Source organism: Poeciliopsis prolifica, unplaced genomic scaffold, assembly GCF_027474105.1.
Source record: "Poeciliopsis prolifica strain line A6 unplaced genomic scaffold, Auburn_PproV2 SCAFFOLD038, whole genome shotgun sequence".
NCBI classification, from domain to species: domain Eukaryota; kingdom Metazoa; phylum Chordata; class Actinopteri; order Cyprinodontiformes; family Poeciliidae; genus Poeciliopsis; species Poeciliopsis prolifica.
The window spans coordinates 948,316-967,787 of NW_026562413.1; the positions used below are offsets into that span (position 1 = coordinate 948,316).

General features: G+C 38.3%; 1 protein-coding gene across 3 annotated transcripts; it reads right to left on the reverse strand.

Annotated features, from left to right (window-relative positions):
• Window positions 1-1,033: 1,033 nt before the first annotated feature.
• rprd2a (regulation of nuclear pre-mRNA domain containing 2a) lies at window positions 1,034-19,298 on the reverse strand. Of its 3 annotated transcripts, XR_008607605.1 has the most exons (11): window positions 18,867-19,298; window positions 13,260-13,389; window positions 11,854-12,005; window positions 10,983-11,035; window positions 10,768-10,894; window positions 10,496-10,671; window positions 10,001-10,343; window positions 9,020-9,361; window positions 8,007-8,177; window positions 6,117-7,911; window positions 1,034-2,216 (listed from the first exon to the last, which is right to left on the reverse strand). XR_008607605.1 is itself a non-coding variant. In XM_055054071.1 (10 exons), the coding sequence occupies exons 1-10, from the start codon at window positions 19,027-19,029 to the stop codon at window positions 6,323-6,325; spliced, it is 3,243 nt and encodes a 1,080-aa protein (XP_054910046.1). In that variant the 5' UTR covers window positions 19,030-19,298; the 3' UTR covers window positions 5,316-6,322. The 3 variants fall into 3 exon arrangements, 2 of the variants coding, with proteins under 2 accessions (XP_054910046.1, XP_054910045.1); XM_055054071.1 differs by lacking the exon at window positions 1,034-2,216 and having other exon boundaries at window positions 5,316-7,911; window positions 8,007-8,174; XM_055054070.1 differs by lacking the exon at window positions 1,034-2,216 and having other exon boundaries at window positions 5,316-7,911.
• Window positions 19,299-19,472: the final 174 nt, after the last annotated feature.

Consider the following 19,472-nt stretch of genomic DNA (forward strand, 5'->3'; position numbering starts at 1 on the left):
TATTCGCCTTCAGTAGCAGATGCACGGAGTCAGAGCAGGGTACCTTAAACGCCCCCAGAAGCAATAATAAAGAATTTACTGAAAGTAGTGCGCGGATTAAATTAGGCTTTTAAACTGCATATTACGCAAACACTGGTCATAACTCACACATGACGACATTTCCTCCCTGGATTTGCACATCGAGATAGATATTTGTGATTAAAAACAGAGAAAAATGACATAAAAACGTACCTAGATTGCATCATTACTCTTCATGTAACTAATAATACAAAGACAATGAACTTTCTCATGTTTAGTCATGACTAAACTACATGCTCTGATGGCTTTCAGTGGGATTTGATGTGCCAGAGGTACTAAAGTGCCACTGTCTTCTGACTTTTGGATGCATTCCTGCACCAACAACCCTGAAACAAAAATCCCCAGTGAACTTAATGGCATGTTAGCAAGTTTTACAAAAACCTGATGGTCAACCATTCCTTTGACTCAGGTGGAGCAGGCATGCATGCAAAACATACAGCACAGTGGCATTCAAGGTTCTGAGCTGCAGAACCTTGTCATCGTTATGAATTTTGGTTTCTTCTCTCAATAATGCTTATTTTAAATTAAAATACTACAATTAAATAAAGGTAGATTCTGTTCACTGATTCAATGGGAAAAACCCCCACAAAAAAATCATACAATAGTTTTCACTGTGTAAAATTATAAGACTCTAAGACTCATTATATTAATGAGTCTTAGATCTATGACTGTTTTCTAAAAATCAATCAATTTCTCACCTATTTGTGATTGAAGACATCTTTAAAAAAATGTTTTAGTCAATAAAAAATACGCAACTGCAAAGGAAAATGGATAAAACTTAGAAAAAGCTTGTTTCCTTTTGAGACAAATTTGAATTTTGTATTTTTTTTTTCTGCTGATGATTTGGGGAAATTTGCTCACAAACAAAATAACAGCCTTGAGTTTTTATGAAAGTTTGACTTTAATATGAGCATACAGAATACATTAAATCAAAAAGTAAAACAAAAAAAAAAGAAAAATAGAAAGAAATATTTGCATCCTACTGACTGAACAAAGCATTAGATCGCCAACATCTCCTTCTTTGTTGAGCCCAATGTTCTGATCCCGCTTGGCAATGCAAAGCTAAGCTGCTCCACGATCCTAAAGTGATTCTTTTCAGGTTTTCCCCTTAGAGATGCATCTCGAAGTTTCCTCTGACTGGTACAGAAAATCCAGAGAAATCTCTTGATTGAAAGTTCTCCACCGATATTTAACAAGAAACATTGTTTGATAATAACGCGACCTGACCATTATAATTGCTGTACATACAATTTTAAAAAATAAACTCCAACTTGAAAGGATGGATTTGTGGTGGACTTCCAGATCTAAATCTGCCTGAGGACCCGTAAGGAAGTTTGTCATAGTAAGCAATAAATCTATTGATTGCATAATAAGTTGACAGGAGAGCAATCATTTCCATTGTTTGCGTAGTTTGTTTAATCATTAAAAAGATGTTACCCTTTCAAAATATAGAAAAGTCACCATTTGACAAATGCTGCAAACATTTGACACATGGTACAAAATAGTTTATTTTACAAAAGTCTGAGCCTAAAGATGAATACGTGTTTATAGAGCCTATATAATACAGTTTATTTGTTGTTTCAATTGTTTTGCTCATTTACTTTAGATATTCAAAATGTCTTCTCGTTAAAAAGTCAAATGTTCATTAGAAATTAATGTTTGTTGATCTTTTGGATGCACTTACAATATTGGTTGATAATGGCTTCAGAATGACAATATTATTGTTTAATGCAACGACTTCAGAGACAAAACACAGTCGAGCAAAATTTGTTTTCACCATAAAACTGTGGGCCAGCCCTGGAAACACCAACCAAACTCGACGCAAGCCAAAAACGAACCCAGGAAAACCTAGAAACACCCAACTCCAAATTATATCGTATCTTCGACTGTTTAGATTTCCCCCACTTTTGACACTCACTGTGGTTTCTGAAGGGCTGGAAACTCGGGAGCTTGCTCAGCTTGCCGCGGCGCTCAGCATTCGTTACAGACCGTGAAGAGTCATCATCACCGGGAGCAGAGCGGGATTCAAAGAAGTCCTCACTTCCATCAGCTAACATGTGGCAGAGCAGAGTTTTTTTTTTTTTTTCTCATCTTCTTCTTTCCCATCACATCAGACACATCAAAGTGGCTCTGGATCCCTAAGGATAAGAACAGGAGGGGGGAGGAGAGAGAGAGGAGTGTTAAAATTCAAGGAAAGCAGGTCTATTCCACACACACAAAAAAAAACACATTATTTCTCACTTTGTCGTGCAAAACCTGTGCTATGCATAGGCATCCTCCTGGTGAAAACACATATCAATTAATTGCTTCATTTCTTTCAAAAAGTCTGTGATGTAAAGGATCTCAGCAAGGATCTGCTGACACCTGAACTTGTGCCTCCTCATCTACTGTTCCCAATTAGTTTTATGATTTCGTTTCTCACACATAACTCTCAAAAAACCCTCATGTTTCCCATTTACTTTTATTAGCATGTACCTTTTTTTTAACCATCTCATCTGCTTCCATTTTTTTTTTTTTTGTCATTAGATAAAGTAGTTCTGACTGCAGCTGATCTGTAAACCCCCACCCTAGTAGAAGATCATTTTAAATATAAGAAATGTAAAGAAATGCAACAAAAAAAAACATCCTAAGGAGTTACAATGTAATGATTACTTCATCACTGGTGTGGATTTAAATTAAATGATCTGTTAAAGAATTAGCATCGAATTAGATCCTAGATAAATCCATTTTATAACCTGTTCCTGTCTCTGAATAATTGGCTCCACTGAAAAGGTAATTTTGGTCATTTTCTGGGCTAATTTAACACATATGTCCAGAGACCTCAACTTTTATGCAACTAATTACAGCCAAACGAGAATAGCATGACAATTTGCTCGCTTCCTGTTGAGTAGAAAGTGATTCCTGTGGCCAAATTAAACTAGATCAATGCACACACACACACACAAAAGTGTGCATTTCTAGCTGTGCATTTGCTAAACTGAAAATTTAAAAATGTCAAATGTATTTTCTCAAGTAAAGCAGCCAAACAGTACAAAAACAAAAAAGTGAAATCTCTTTTCTTAGTTGTTTGCATCAATATTTTAAAGAGATTTTTGTGTTTTTATTTTCTTAAGTCCTTTTAAAATTTCCTTCCAGTTTTTTGTCTAACTTTTTCATCCATTTCTGATTATCTTTGAGTGGACGATGCATGGCTCAGGTATTAAAAAGCAAAAGTTTAAATGCAAACATGTAAGAATTAGAATTAGATTAATAATCTACCATACAGCAAGTTTTCAAATAACTTTATTTTAGGAATCACCTTATTAGCATTACAATGATTTTCTGTCTGTTAAACTGTTGTCTTTGCTTTAATGATTTAAAACTAGTTCTTGCTGTTTGCTCAAAGTAGAAAAATACTGGTCCATCTTAGTTTAAGTCTCATTATTCCTTAAAAACATACACAGTCATGATCAAATTTTAGCAATGTTCTACCTGGACCCCGAGGTTTTAGAGGCCCTGAACTGGACTAAAGATGTGTAAAACAAACAAAAAAATAAATAAATAAATAAGTACATAAAAAAGCAGCAAAAGTTCAAAATGTCTTAAAAAAAACTGTAGAAATAATGATCAAGTTCACTTTAAAAGATTGAAAGTAAAATTGATCTTCCTGATGGCACAAAGTATATAGGGGATGTCTAAAGTCATCTGCACAGATTTTATGTACAGTTAAGAAATTATTATGTTTTTTTTAGGAAATAACTTTTCTAAATGAACTAGTTTGAAGAAAAAAAAAGAATCAGAAACACGGTGGTGGAAGTATTATGCTATTGGGTTACAAAATGGAGGGGGAAAAAATCTGACAAGATCAGACCTTTTTATTGAGGGATAGCAGAAACTACAGCTCAACTCTGTGCTGTTGTTCACAAAGCAGGACGGGGTCATAAAAAATAAACCGCAATGGTCTTAAATTTCAAACGAATCATCATTCAGCTAAACATTTCAAAGAGTTTGGAAAGAAAACTAGAGAGATTTCTCTAAAGACCCCGGAACAACGGCTAAGATAATAGTGAATGATTAAGTCAAGTCAGGAAATAAGAGTCAAAGATCACTAGGAGACTCTGCAGGAGAAAAACTCTGACACCTCCAAGCCAGACTAAAATATGTCAAACAGCTTGAAGGAGCATTGTGAGCTGGAAGCATTTCTTTAGATGAGACCAAACAGACGCTGCTCATGTTTTTAGAATGGAAAGGCATCAAGTCTCGAGATTTAAACAAGACTTGTGCTTCCTTCAACATTTTAGGGTCGGTGTATGGACTTTACAAACCACTTTCATTAAATTGTTTTAGTGCAAAATCATTATTGGATAAGATTTTGCCTGAGCTCTTTTCAGAATGAACTGCGCCAAAGCTCTCCCAAATCAGTTTACACTTCTATGTGAAAATGGCTGTGGACAGATGCTCAACTGTCTGCGAAAAGCAGAAGTAGAGCCTTCTGCACAATCAAGAAAAATGCAGCAGCGGCTTCTGAATAGTAAGTTAACAACAAAGCACTCGTCTTTTCCAGTAGTCATTGTACAGCGCGTACCGCAGTAAAACTATTTAAAATTATTCAATGTCCCTTTGGGATCAATAAAATATTTTTGAACAGAATTTGAAAAGCAGCTGACCAAAGATCCCGGAGCTCAGCCCGGGTTGATAGGTGACGGGCCGGGCTAGGCTGGAGCTGCTAGGTAACAGTGCGGTGCCCGTGGGATGTGGCACAACATTCTGGACGTTTATGAAACGGCAGATTTTTCAGACACCAAGCAATAACTTATTGCCAGAAAAATAAGTTTTTTTTTAGCCTTTTTGGTTTTCTGAAGAGCTTAGGCCATTTTAGAAGCAGTAGAAACCCAAAAGGAACCATAAAACCGCGCCAAATGTAAACGCTGCACAACAGGTTCCTGAACGCAAACAACCGCTTGCTCTTCCTACATCACAACCACCGGAAGCATGTCGCTTCACCTCACAAACTATGTCTGGTAGACAAATGTGGACGCCGTAAACAATGACATGAAGGAGAAATTAAGATGAGAAAAAAAAAATCCAGAAGGTTACAAACTCTGAAGGGAGATTTGGTTGCTAAAGAGGATCGGGCCGAGTTTGAACCTTGGACGTGTCAGAGGCAAACGACTGAAGCTCAGAGAAGTTCTGTAGATTTAACTCGTTTCTGTGAAACCGTTTTATTTCTGCGCGTAAAAAGACAGATTCATGAGGGGGAGGTGATCATTTAAACTGTACCCTTCATTACATTAGAAAATTCCCTAGTGTATTATTGGAAAAAAAAAGAAAGTCTAAATTTAAAACAAAGCGTACAAGTTAAGAGAAAGGAAACGACACACATTTCAAACTCAGACTTTTATTGGTCAGTACAATGACATAAAAACTGATAACTCTTCGCCTCCTGCAGATATTTACTCCTCGGGGATGTTGGCGATGAACGATGAAGGAACAAGAAGAAAAAAAAAACACCTAGCTCCTCCCACCTTCCTCGATTTGCGGCGTATTCCTTAACTGAGAGGTGAAACTATCACTGAAGACGTCTTGGTGCACTGGCTGAAGGAGCATGGCTTCACAAATAGGACATTTCCAAGTTTGAACAATGAATTAAAAAAAAAAAAAAAAAACGATTCACCAAATATGTTGGCGGAAAAAGCAACTTCATATTTTTTTCTTTAAGCACACCCAAAATTTATTAAAATGGGATTTAAATTAATATTTGACAAAAATAACTGCCGCTGTGCTGCGGATTTGGAAGGCAGGCAGTTAAAACCGCTTGACGGGAACTAAATTAGAGAAAAAAAACCGGACAGCAACTACATTTTCTGCTGGTTGGTGATAATAGACCTGGAGGAGCAGAAATATGAGGGACGGTCCGTGAGGAGTAAACCTACAGCTGACTGCATGTGAACTGATTCAATCTAACGATCCTTTACAAGTTGAACATTTAATGGGTGACTCATACCGGAACAAAAGCAACACAAAAAGTGAATTATATATGTATATATTTATATATCCACCTCTGATTTTCTTTAATCTTCTGTCTTCACAGCTCAGCAGCCTTCTCGGAGCGTTCCGGGATCTTGTCCGATTTTCCATCTCTTCGCCGCCATTTTTTTCCATCTGGGTTTCTGAACTGTCCGTTGATGCTCACTGGGATCTGCACAGTTTTGACAGAGTTTGGACTTCAACTCTCTTGACTAGCTACTGGTTCAAGTCGGAGCTGTCAGTACCGCGGGGGCGGGAAGGGTCTTTTCGGAGGGAACATGGGACCCCCTCCTCTCGGGCCGGGCCGCTTGCCTCTGAACCTCGGGTCGGGGCCGTTGAAATGAGGGAAGGGCGAGCGAGGCGGGCCTCTGGGGGGCGGATGCCGGGGTAGGTGTGGGGGCCGAGGCGGAGGGGGCCGCTGGATAGGGTGTCGCATATCGTGGCGAGGAGGAAGCGGCCGCCTCGGCGCGAACTGACGTGGAGGAGGGGCGTTGTGCTGCTCGTGGGCAAAGTAAGGGTCCCTTGGAGGGGAGAGTGGGGGAGAGAGGTGCCCTCGGCCTCGTGGATACAGGTGAGGAGGAGGAGGGCGAGGAGGACTCCCCGGTCTGAAATACGCATCATCAGGTGGATAGTAGGAGTCATCATGGAGGAAATGCTCATCATCATGGTAGCGCATATCCTCCTGGTGAGGTTGCTGCGGGCGATGCGGGTCATGGAACAGATCATCCGGGTGATGCAGCGACGTATGCTGATGGTCATGAACCACCATGTTGCTGAAGCTGTCGCCTCTGCTCCCGATGTTGGTGGCAGGCTCCTGCCGTGGGGGGTTCATCAGACCGCCCATTGGCGGCGTCAGCAGGGGTTCGAAGGTAGGTGGTGGTGGAGGGGGCGGTACTTTTGGGACTGGAGGAAGAGTAGGTCTGAACAAAGCGGGGGCGACGGGCGGAAGCTGCTCAGGTGTTTGCTCTTGTTGGTAGGGGTACAGTCCTGTTGTGTTGTCTCTAAGTCCTGGCGCTAACATGTTGTAGCCGCCAGGCTGCCGAGAGCTCCCTTCAGGATGGGGATCGCCAAACCAACTCTGCTCGTTTGCCCTCTGAAAGCCCTCAATTGTCTGTGAGCCCCCAGCGCCACCTGCAGCTCCAGGACCTCCTGGATGCATGGCAACATGCTGATAATGTGTAGCTGGTGCAGGAATCCCACTCTCCAACATCTCCTGATTGCCAAAGGGGAAGGGCTGGAAGACCTGCCCGTTTTGAGCCAAGCCTGGAAGCGGGTGGGCTACATGTCGGGGGTTGTTTGGATTCTTATTCTCAAATGCTACAGGAAGAGCATTGGCTGCTTCGTCAGCAGATGACAGATTCTTCCCAGAAGGGAACGGGACCGCCACCGGCTTGTCCATGATCTCATCTTGAGTGGGAGTGCCTCCTCCCTCGTCCCTCACTGGCGTTCCCCCCTGGTTGTCTGTGCCCGTTACGGGGCTGAAACTCTGCCCTCGCGCTGCCGGGTTTGTTGGAAAACTCTGGTCGAACACACTGAACGCAGGGTTCCCCTGCAGGAAATTGTGTATTTTCGACTCTAAGCTTGTCGAGGAAATAGACGGTTCTGGATCGGTACTCAAATCCATATTTCTGTGCAGAGCCTGGACCAAAGCGGAGGCTTTGGGGGCTGGTTGAGAGTTCTGCTGTGCAGAATGCACAGGTGGCGGAAAGGAGAGAGACGTGCTCCGAGGAGGTGCTGCTGATGCAGATGAGGACGGGTGAGAGGAAGCAATCTTGCCTGGAGGGAACGGGTCTGGAGCCATGTTTGGAGACAGTAGAGGAGTGACTCCTAGATGAAGAGAGAAAGAGATAGAACACAAATGAGTATGTATCATGTTTACTGCTTTCAACATGAAATCTAAAATAAAACAGGTGATGACCAACCCTTCAAACTGCTTTGGCTCTGAACTTTGGACAGGGCACTCAGAAGGTCTGCAGGACTCACATCCACCTTGGAGAGGATGTTCACCAGGGAGCTGGCATCCTGAGGGACTAAAGCAGCGGCGGGTTTGGGTAATGATGGTGGAGCTGCAGGACGATTCTCCCCTGCAGCTGCTGCAAGACAGAACAGGCAGGACAGTCACTCATCATGTGAATCCACATCAAGTCACTCACTGATTGGACATAATGCCTCGCTAAAGAATCACGTTAAAAAAGAATCACGTTAAAAAGACGGACTTTGAACTACTCTGATGGGATTTTATGTTATAGAGCAACACAAATTCTCTACAGCAGTAGCAAGAATGATGCTTTTATGGCTGAAACGATTAATCGGATTGATCAATTACTTAAATAATCGTGAACTAATTTTTTTATGGATTCATTTTTAAGAAATTTCACATTTTGCTTTTAAAATGAAAAGCGTTCTGTGTCTACTTTTAACATATTTACTTGGGACATTGCAATTACAATTTATATTTGCATGTAAACACAGATGTGTGTGTATTGTTTTATTTGTTTGTCATTTTACCTTTGTTTTTCATTTTGATTATTCTTAAATGAAGAACAACAAAATTTTTGCAATAATTAGGAATGCGGACATTGTGGAAAATATGCAAAAAAAAGAAAAAATATAAAAGCACGTAGTTAGCAACCTTAAGAAAATTATGTCTATAGGAATACTTAAAGTTATTTTGTTGGGAAAATTCAATAGAATTGCTACATAAAAACATGGAAAAACTGCTAAAACCTGCATTTTTTACATGTACATTTAAAAACAAAAAGTAGTTATTTGTCATTTTTAGCCAAAGCTGTAGAGAACCTCTGTGGAAGATCCAAAGAGTGGAAGGTTGCACATCACTAAGCTAGGTTTACTTTACTTTACATATAATAATTGAAGTTCAGAATAGTTAAAACATCACAAAAATTATGTTTAAAAAAAAAAGACAGGTACTCACTTGTAGTGTTTATGACTGGGCCCAAGCTGTTGAGGATGGAGCCAATTTCACCCAAATCAACACTTTCCAAGGCAGCTGCAGGAACAGACGCAGGAGCAGACGCAGGAACAGTTGAAAGGATGCTTGTGGGAACATCTGCAGGTGAAGGGATGAGCGGAGGAACAGCAGAGGAAACAGTTGTTGGGATGGTTGCAGAAAGAGCTGCAGGAGTTTCTCCAGGAACAGCTGCAGAAGAAGCTGCAGGAGTTTTGACCGGCAGCTCGGTTGCTGCTAGTGGCTCACTCTTTGCAGGGATTGGAGTAGAAACCACTGGTTGGGTGAGGGATTGTTTTTGCTCCTCAACTGAAATGAAAAAGGTGATAGAAAATATCCAGTAACAATGCAGTAAAGGCAATTTACACAAGTAGCAAGGGCTTTACTATTTTTTTTAAAAAACAATGTAGCTCAGATATTCATTTTATATTGTACACAAAGTCCACATGAACCTGTTGAATTACACTCATGAGCATTGTTATAAACATGCCAAACCCATAGGGGGCAGTGTAGCACAAAGCTAAAACTTATGGCAGCCCATGACTTCCAGTTATAAATTAAGTATGGTGCCTGGAGGCAAAAAAAAAATAAATGAAAAATAAGAAAGCAAACCGAACTAATATAGAAATCAGAACCTCTCTAATAATCGTCATGTTTCCTTCCACTGCATAGTCAAACCATAACAGTGGTCATGTGTGTGAAGTCAGACGGTAATGAGCAGACATCTAAATCTCAGGTTTTCAATGCAAATAAGGAGAATTGTCACATCATCAATTTGGTCAGAGATTTTATTAATAATCGTTTTTAGTAATATTAAACAGTTTATGAGTGCATATAAAATTTATTCGGTTTCCAAGATATTCGGCTACGTGTGGAGAAAACCCGAATGTGTCATTGCACGTTAGCTTCCATAAATGAAATCACATATGTGACTAAAAACCCTTTTACCTATGATCCCACCACTGTCCATTTCGTCCTCAGAGAGCTCCATGTCCTCCACTTCCCGGTTGTCGTCCTCCCCAATGGGCTCCAGCTGTCTTGGGGACGCTTCAGGAGAAGACAGAGGACTCGGGGCCGGAGGTTCGGCGTCGTCCTCCATAACCGAACCGTCCAGGTCTGGATCAGGGTTGGCCAAGTCCAGGCCATGGAACGGAGACTCGGATCCTGTCGGAGACGGAGCGTCTGCGGTAGGCGAAGGTATGGGCGACTCGTCCAGGTCCGGCAAGTTGGACTTCAGGGCGTCCAGCTTACGTTTGAGGTGGGAAACCCGGTTTGCGAAGGTTTGGTAGGCCTGAAGAAAACAGAGAAAGTTAAAATTTATAAACAAACTTACAGAAATTACTCAGTTTGGGAGGGGCTTACAAACATGACAATACATTTTCATTCCTTTGACATTTTAATATAAAAAACAAACACCTAACATCTAAGACATTAAATACTTACATTAGCAACAATTTTGACCTCTTTGTACTGCATCTCGTAGAAGATGTCTGCATTCCCAAGAGCTTCAAGAAGCGCAGGGGCGGTTTTGCTTTGTTTCTCAAAAAACTTGACAAACTCGTGCAGCTGAGCGCTTCCCTCCTCAAAGTCTCTGGAGAACTTCTTTCCTCCTGCTTTATCTGCAAGAATGGATCATAAAAGAGTGATTGTGAGAAAAACATGACTGAATTTCGAGGTACAACCGTTTTAGATGGTGCAGCACTGAAAGCAGGCACCTTTGAGTTTCCTGAGAGCGTCGGAGCTGAAGATGTCCACCCTCATGGCAGCCAGCTGTTTTTCTCTGATGTCAACTTCCTCCAGAGATCTCTTGTACTTGGTCAGCTGGTCGATAAAGGCTTGAGGCTGGAGTAGGAGGAATCATATTCTCAGATCGATATGCAGGTTGAATGGACACAGAGAGGTCTACTGTGCTTATGCACGTCTCACTCACCACAAACTCAGCAACAACCTTGGATCGCAGATCAGCTTTAGACTCAACTGGAGCTTTAAAAACATACAAATTAACAAACTGTAAGCCACAGTTGTAGTACACATCAATTTACAATTAAATTTAACACAGATATGAAAAAACATTAAAGTATAAAGGTATTCGGGATGGGCTTTATTGTGCCTGTCACAATAAATATTGCTGATTTATTGCAATAAATGATAATATTGTTTACTACAATATAATTTTTTAAGTAATAGACTCATAGTTGCAAAATTGTTCTCTCAAAAAGCAATAAACTTTCATTTTTGAACATTTAACACTGAAAATGGAGAATATTTTAAGTATCCAGAACAGAACAATGAAAGACAATAAATAAAATGTAAAATAAAGAACACACACAACCAAAACGGTGAATTTTACGAGGTCTTTGTGAGCAAAATTGCTCTTCCAAAAGCATTAATTATCAGAAAACGATCAAGCTCATTTTAATTTATCAAACAATTAATTGATAAATTGCTTATTGCAGCATGCTAAGGCGGGATGGAATTAGAATTTTACCGCAGCATTTTGCGGTATTTAATCGCAATAACGCTAAAAACTAAAATACAATTTTTTACGTCTCTATATCTAAATGTAACTGCGCTCTCATGGAACAAATAGTGGAGAAAATACCAAAAATAAAACTGCCAATCATACTATCAGATTGTTGGGTTTTTTTAAATTAACATCATTAATTGAAATGTATTGATCCAACAATAAAATCGAAATTCTTATCATAATGAGAAATTTTCCACAATAGATGATGAACAATAGAATACACATAGCCAAATTTAGAGTTTGGGGGATTAATTAGTACAAATGCTACGCTCACTTTTTTGCTCCACAGGTGTCTCGGGGGGCGACTCTTCTTTGACCAGGATATTCCTGAGGTCAGAAACAAGCGTCCCCGAGTAGACGTCCCTCTCCTCCCAGATGGACAGAATCCTCTCCACAGATTTAATCGTCTTGGGGTCACCCTCGAGTCTGGGGAGAAAACAGAGAGGCGAGACCAAAACAATAGTCAGGGATGTTAGAGCTGGACAAGCACAGACCATTTTTACTCAGACCCTGCTTTATTCATATAGATGTATGAATAAAGCAATCTGTGGAAGTCACTTTGTTGGGGGCACCAAGGATGCTTTGAGGTTATTTTCAATCAACTTCGAAATGTCCCCTTGCAACACAAACATATTCAGTATCTTCTTGCAGGGACCTTACAGGAAACTCTCAGACGGCCTCACTGTCTTTAGCTGCGTCTCTGGTTGAAATGATTGCATTAACTATAAATACATTCCCCATTTATTTCAAGTAGGTGTAGGACATGTAGGACGATGGGCTCTGGGAAAGGGGAGTAGCAAACATTCATCTCAGGATTCAACGTATCTTGTAGATACAGCAGTGACAGCTAATGAGTATTTTTAATTTTGTTTATAGTCCAATTTACATTTGGTCAATGATACCAGGTTCAAAATTGTTGGCTAAAATCAATATGGACATTTTAGGACCTGGCATGTGTCCTTCAGGGTGTTTTCACACCTTATAGTCTCAGTTCGATTGGAGAACAAAGTTGCGATATTTGTTACATATATTTCAGTATATATCTCAAATCTTCAGATTTTATTTTGTGGTGGGAAATTTTATTATCCGATGACTTTATCTGATGTTTTTGTCATACTACCTCACAATGACATTTTCCAATACAATCTCTTCTTCTGATCATAAGAAAACGTGTTATATTTTGTATTTGTAATACAAAACATTGCTGACAAAAAGCTTTTCCATGTTTCTGTTTTACATGTCCATGTATTGCAGTAGTGCTGCTGCAGAAAGAGAGCTCCGCTTTCCACTTTGCTGACAGACAGTGGAAACTCCACAGGCTCTAAAGCCTCTAGTGCAGCAACAATAGCACTTCATGGTGTCAACATATTTTTCTTGTCAACTTTGTTGATCAGATTGACAACCGCTGCAGCCCTAATTGACTTATTTAAAAAGTGTTTTCGTCTGCCATAAAAATTGCATTAGCGGAAGGAATCTATCGTAAAATTGTCCCCAACTTGTGTATTTTTTTTTTACTTCAAAAGGATTTGTGAGCATCTACCATCAGTTTCAGTATTGCTGTGCAGGAGATATCATCCACATTTTATTTCTAGAACAAATATCACAATCAACCAGGGGAAGAGAGTTTTTCTGCAGAACCCCGACGACAGCCAGTCTTCTTTGTTGCGACTGACGACTTACTTGACCAGCTGGAAGGCGTCTGGCAGCACCTCGGCAAACGCAGTGCGGTAATTAATGGCGTTCTTCCTTTTGCAATTCTGAATGACATCGTTGGCGAGGTACAGCAGGTTCAGTCTGTGGGAGGCGTTAGCTGCAGAAGAAAACACGAAGAACAACATTAGTGTGACCTAAAGAAACTCATCCTTTTAAAAACATTTAACTGCTCTCAAAATCCCCAATCTGCCAACAGCAACTACTGAATAAGAATCATGTTGTCCACATAATGTATATAATTTGTGCTGGATCAAATATGAAAACAAATGTGATTTAATGAAAAGAAAAAAAGAATAAAAAAATGTAAATGAGGAGGTTTGATGTATGGGTGGGCAATATGAGCTTAAGGATTTATTACAATATTTTGTGATACTATTGTCAGAACAATAAAAGTGATGAAAATAACTATTTATTACTTCTTTATGAAATAACTGGTGTGGCAGACATAATACCCCACAAACACAAATTCTGCTCTTAAAAAACATTCCCATTTGTAATATGCATCTTTTGGACACCAGTCATGTAGAGAAATTAGATTTTTTTTTTAACCATTAAACTGGACACACTAACAGCATTTAATCAAATTTTCACATTTATTGCCATTTACTGACATTCTCATTGAACAAACAGTGGAAAAAATAGTGAAACTAGAAAATCCCAACAATATGGAGACTTTGATTGCTTTTAAACATCAATAATTGTGATGAAAAACTAAATCAAAATTCTCATCATGACAAGAATTAATTATAAAAAATGATACTAAATGCCCACTAACCAATACATGACTTGGTTAGATTCCCTACAAAAATTTTTTTTTATCATTTTAATATCCACTGAAAAAATATTGTAACAAATTATTTTTTAGTCCCAATTTAGCTACATTTATCATTGTAAAAAATACCTGAAAACACATTGCTTCATTATTAATGAATAAATATTGAACCAGTGGTTTTATTGCAGGTTTAATTTAAATAATTTTAAACAGAGAGTTTATTTTTCCAATGATTCCTTTCATCAGAACTTTAATCAACAAAGTTATTTAAACCCAAATTCAAAAATTTTCAGAAAAGTGGTAACTTTGCCACAAACAGCATAAAAGCCATAAGGTTTAAGATGGACACGATATTTTACAAATAGAGTTTAAAACCCATTATTTGTTTACGGGTTTCATGCATAGAAAGAAATCAGAACACAAATTTGGTTAAAACGTTACGACTAGGCATTCAGGAATAAGAAGTTTTCAAAACGCTAAAGTCTTAATACGTTCAAATATTCTGTCACAGTTTCAAAAGGTTGAAGTCTCCAGAGGCCTAGAGGGTAACTGAGTTTTCTACATTAGTTTAAAGCATAATCAAGCTTGAAACTGCAAATTGTTACCCTGTAGCTACACTTTTGTGTTTTGATGCAAAAAAGCAGAAAATCCAGCAAATAATCACCTCAAAAAGACAAATCAAAACAGTTGCAACTAACATTCCCAAGGTGAACTATCAGCAATGTTTTATTATAATCTTGCTAGAAGAAACAGTGACTGCACTCACAGAACAGCAACTAAAAATTACAAGGTCCAACAGAAACAAAAGTGAGCAAAACACCAGATAATTCAACCGGAACATCTTCACTTCACTTTTAGGCATGACGGATGTCATGAAAACTCAGTTCTGGTTTCACCAAAAGACCATTTAATAAAGTGGATATCTGCACTTGAGACTCTGGCATATAAACTGCATAAATTAAATAAAAAACAAATAAATTTGAAGATAAAGGAACAAAAAAAATTCAATAAAAGCAATAATTCACAGAAAAATTTAAACCACCAAATGTGTTTTTTTTTAGATGCATCAAAATTAGCTTATAGCTATGAGATGAAACAATCAGCTTTCCATATTTCAGACTGATGTTAGCACACCCAACAATCACCATCTTGTTTGACAAGAATATTTAATAACTTCTGTTTATTTTGACTCTGAATTGAGCCCAACTTTTTTAAAGTCATTTGTAATTCTTTTCAGAGGACAGAAATGAGGCGGGAAAAAGCCGTCAAAATTGAAAATTCAATTTGGTATGAAACGTTAGACAAATCGGAGATTTTTCTTTTTCAAGCCATATGTGTATAAAACAGTGGTAGATATAAATATAACGCTATGTTGTGTGCCCAAAATGCATAAATCATAGGTACATTACGGCAGGAGATGATCAGACTGAACCATGGAGACGAAGAGGGCACTTCTTTGTTTTTGCTTGCTTATTGTTTACACAGAAGTATATTTCACACTGCAAAAACATAAAGTCTTACCAGGTATTTTTGCCTAGTTTCTAGTGCAAATCTCTTATTGCACTTAAAACGAGACAAACCAACTTAAAAGTAACATTTTAGCAACATACAGAAGCTGAACAAGATAAATTAACATATGGGGAAAAAGTCTTGTTAAAAGTGAAATAATCTGCCAATGGAACAAGTACTTTTTCACCAATATTAAGGAATTATTGACTTAAAACAAGCCTCTGTATCTTGCTAAAAAGTTTCTATCATCTTAGTTGTGTCTCATTTCAAGTTTACTACAATATTTGTACTAGAAACTAGACCGAACTACTTGGTAAGATTTTGTGTTTTTACAGTGGTGTTATCAAAAATGATAAAACAAAAAAGACAAAAAAAATCAATGGGAAAAAAATGGGATTAGAGAAATCAGGCCCTGCTTCTAAATGTTGACCAGTTTTATTGCATTTTTATTTACCTTTGGTGAAAGCCTCCTTGTCATCACCCTAATTTTTAACTCCGACTCTAGCTGGAGAGCTACAAAAAAATAACTTCCAGTGACAGGAAGCATGCGGGTAAAGATTACTTTAAATCGACATGAAATCACTAATTCAAAAATAATGTTGTGTTACTGCAGCTTTTTTATTCTTTTCTCTTCTTTCAGATGAGCTACACCTGATAAATGTTGAAACAGAGGTAGAAAAAGCCAGGAAATTATTTATTGTGGTCTTAGTTTTTCACGTCATAAAAACCAGAGATTTTAAAAGTCTTTTGCAAACGTTTTGTATTCACTTTAACCGTTTATCAGACCAGATGAAACAACTCCCTTTCAGACAGGAAAAACCCTTTTCATTTAAATGATGTTTTAATTATTGTATGTACACTTCTTTTTCTAGGGATAGAAAAGATATTTGTGTGGACCCAGATAATTAGGATTTCCAGAAGATGGAAAGTTTTTCTCTTTTCAAACAGGAGTTTATAATTTGTGGACAAATTGTACAATATAGAAAGAAAGTATGAAAACGAGTCAAAAACAGCAATATAAAGCTATATAATGTATTTTACAGACATAAAACACAAAAATGTTTTTTTTTCCATTAAATATTAATAACAAAAGCCTAAGTATAATAAATCAATGATTAATTGAGAGTAGTCTGTTTTGCTTTGCATTCTGCTGTCCCTCAACTTTACAAACTTCCTCAAAAAAGCCATTTTCTGAAACTTATTTATCTTTCGAAAGCATTTATCATCTTATAGTCTCACTTACTAAACTAACCTCATCAGTCAGTAGCTTTATGGAATCATAATTGACCACTTTCACTTTAAAATAATCAGATTATTTTGAGGAGCTTGTTGCTTTCATACAATCTGGTGAAAATATTGATAAAAAGCATCTTTTAATCCTTTTTAAATGGGGATTTACTCTTTTCCAGTCAATTTAGGGGCTCACTCAAACATCCTTACTTTTTGGAATAGTAAAAAATGAGGCCTGTCAATGAGTGCGTTACCAAAAGAAAAACAATGATTAACTATATCTTGACTCCTCAACTAAAATGCAAATGTGTGCTTTACAAAAACAACTGACACCAATATTCATTGACGATCATACACTGGGAAGAAATTAATGATTTAAAAATCCTAAGCTATCAAGGAGCACTTTAAACAGTTTCGTTTTAAAATGTGAGTCGTGCACTGACTCCTGATTCAAATCACAATTATATAAAACCAAAATGAATCGTTCTTGTCAAGACTGTTTTCAAAAGCTCCAACAAAACCAACCTGATTTTAAAATGTTTATGCTGTGTGAGCAACCAGACATACTAAGAACACTGAAAAGGCCTTCCTTAAAAAAAAAAGAGCCAATCTGATCACATTACCTAACCTGTGATCAACAATAGTTCACTTCAAAACTCCCTAATAATAATAAACTCATCAAACAGAAAAACCATTTAACAACCTTGTATTAAAAAATAATAATAACATACTCAATAAGGCTCTTCTTCCAAAATTATCCCAAACATTTCAGCACATCTTAAAGAAGCAAAATGCATCTTTAAAATTTCAGCTTGGAAATTGGAACAACCTGTGTTGTTGTAGCAAGTTGCAAATAATAATTGTCAAAAAAATACAACTGTTTTGTGTACACCCTCATACGTAGAGTTACTCCAGAAGACATCCTGAGATTACAAAATTATTAAACATAATTTAAAACATTTGCAAAGTCTTGCATGAAAGACACTGTATCCACTGCAAGGAAAATTAACTTTACATTTTTATGGATTAGAGCAGAGCAACCTGGTCCTCACCACTAACACTCAGACTGACTGAACATATTTTTACCTGGATGTTTTATTTTAAAAAACCCTCACGTTATAGTGGCTTTGGAGGTTTGGATTATATCATCCCAGAGATTATCTAATCCGCCAGGTAATGCTGGGAAAAAGTGGAACAAGCTCACGGGACAGATGTGTAAATAAGAGAATAAGTGTGTAAACCTTCCTTCTGGTCATGTGACAGGAACCGGACACTGTCCCGATGAGGTGAGAGGTGGATAGATGGAAAAATGAATTAGTGGATGGAAGGATGGATGGACAAACAGGTAAGAAGGTCAACAATTAGACAAATCCTTCCTGTACACGTCTTACAGTTTGGTCTCAAAGACATTTTCAAATACACTTATTTATAAATCATTGACAGGTTTAGCACCAAAACACATTGAAGACCTGCTGTCGTCATGTCCCGCTTCCAGAGACTCAAGTCTTCTGGTTCTGCTCTGCATGAGCGAGATCAGAACCAAACATGGAGACGCAGCAATCAGATTCTATGCTCCACTAATCTGGAACAAACTTCCAGAAAACTGCAAAACTCCTGAAACACTGAGATCCTTTAAATCACGGCTAAAAACTCATTTGGTTGATGATGTTGCCTTAATAATAGATGGGACATAATTTATTTTTCGTGTTGCATCACTGCAGTGTAATATTTTTGCTTGTTTGTCGGATGTTTTGTTTACATCTTGTAAACCCATTTAAATTGCCTTGTTATTGAAAATCAACTTGCCTTATGCATTTTCTCTTTTCAAAGTGATTCAGACCAGAAAAAAAAACTAATAAAGTTCGAGACTCTGTAGAAACCTAATGTAAATAACTTGGACTATAAACAAGAACTGACGAATGCTTCTAACTAGCGCTTTCCTGAAGTAAATCTTAAAGCAGATGCAAACGTCAGCCTAATTTTTACACACTGCAATCGTTTCATTAACGAAACTAGTTCCGATCAGGTAAAGTGGGCTTCAGGTGGGTGGTAAAACTACTCACATTTCCTCAAACACTTCATCCACTGGCGCACAATGAGGCTGTGGTACTTCTTGTTGTCTATGCACCATGTTGACAGTCCCTGGATGGAGTCCATCGTGTTGGTCAGACCTCTGAACCTCTTGTCCAGTGTGGCTTCCAAAGATCCTCCTGTTCCCGCTGCCATGTCTACAGAAGCCAATCTCTATCGCTCCAACATTAACTTAGCTTGGGCTAGCACTTAGCTTAGCATGCTAGCTCAACCTTACACAAACAGCATCGCGTTCAAAAGCCGCTCGGCAGCCTCCCGCTGTAATTTCACACAAAATTAAAATTCAGCTTAGTCCTTTTTGATCCCCTTTTCCTGTTTAAAAGTTATCCAAAGCGAGATTCTTTCCCAGAGGTAATTTGTCAAATCATTTAACACTTATGGTTAAAACTTAGCGCCTTGTGACATCCTGGTACGCGGACGAACACTTCCGAAACACGCTGTACCGGTAGCGCCCCCTGGTGTACAGCAATGTAATATTAAATATGGAGCCGCACCTCCTGCGTTTTATTTATAACGCGGGACTTTTCTTTTTCTTTTTCTGCGCCAAAATAGTTCCATGTAAAATGTTTAAATCATGC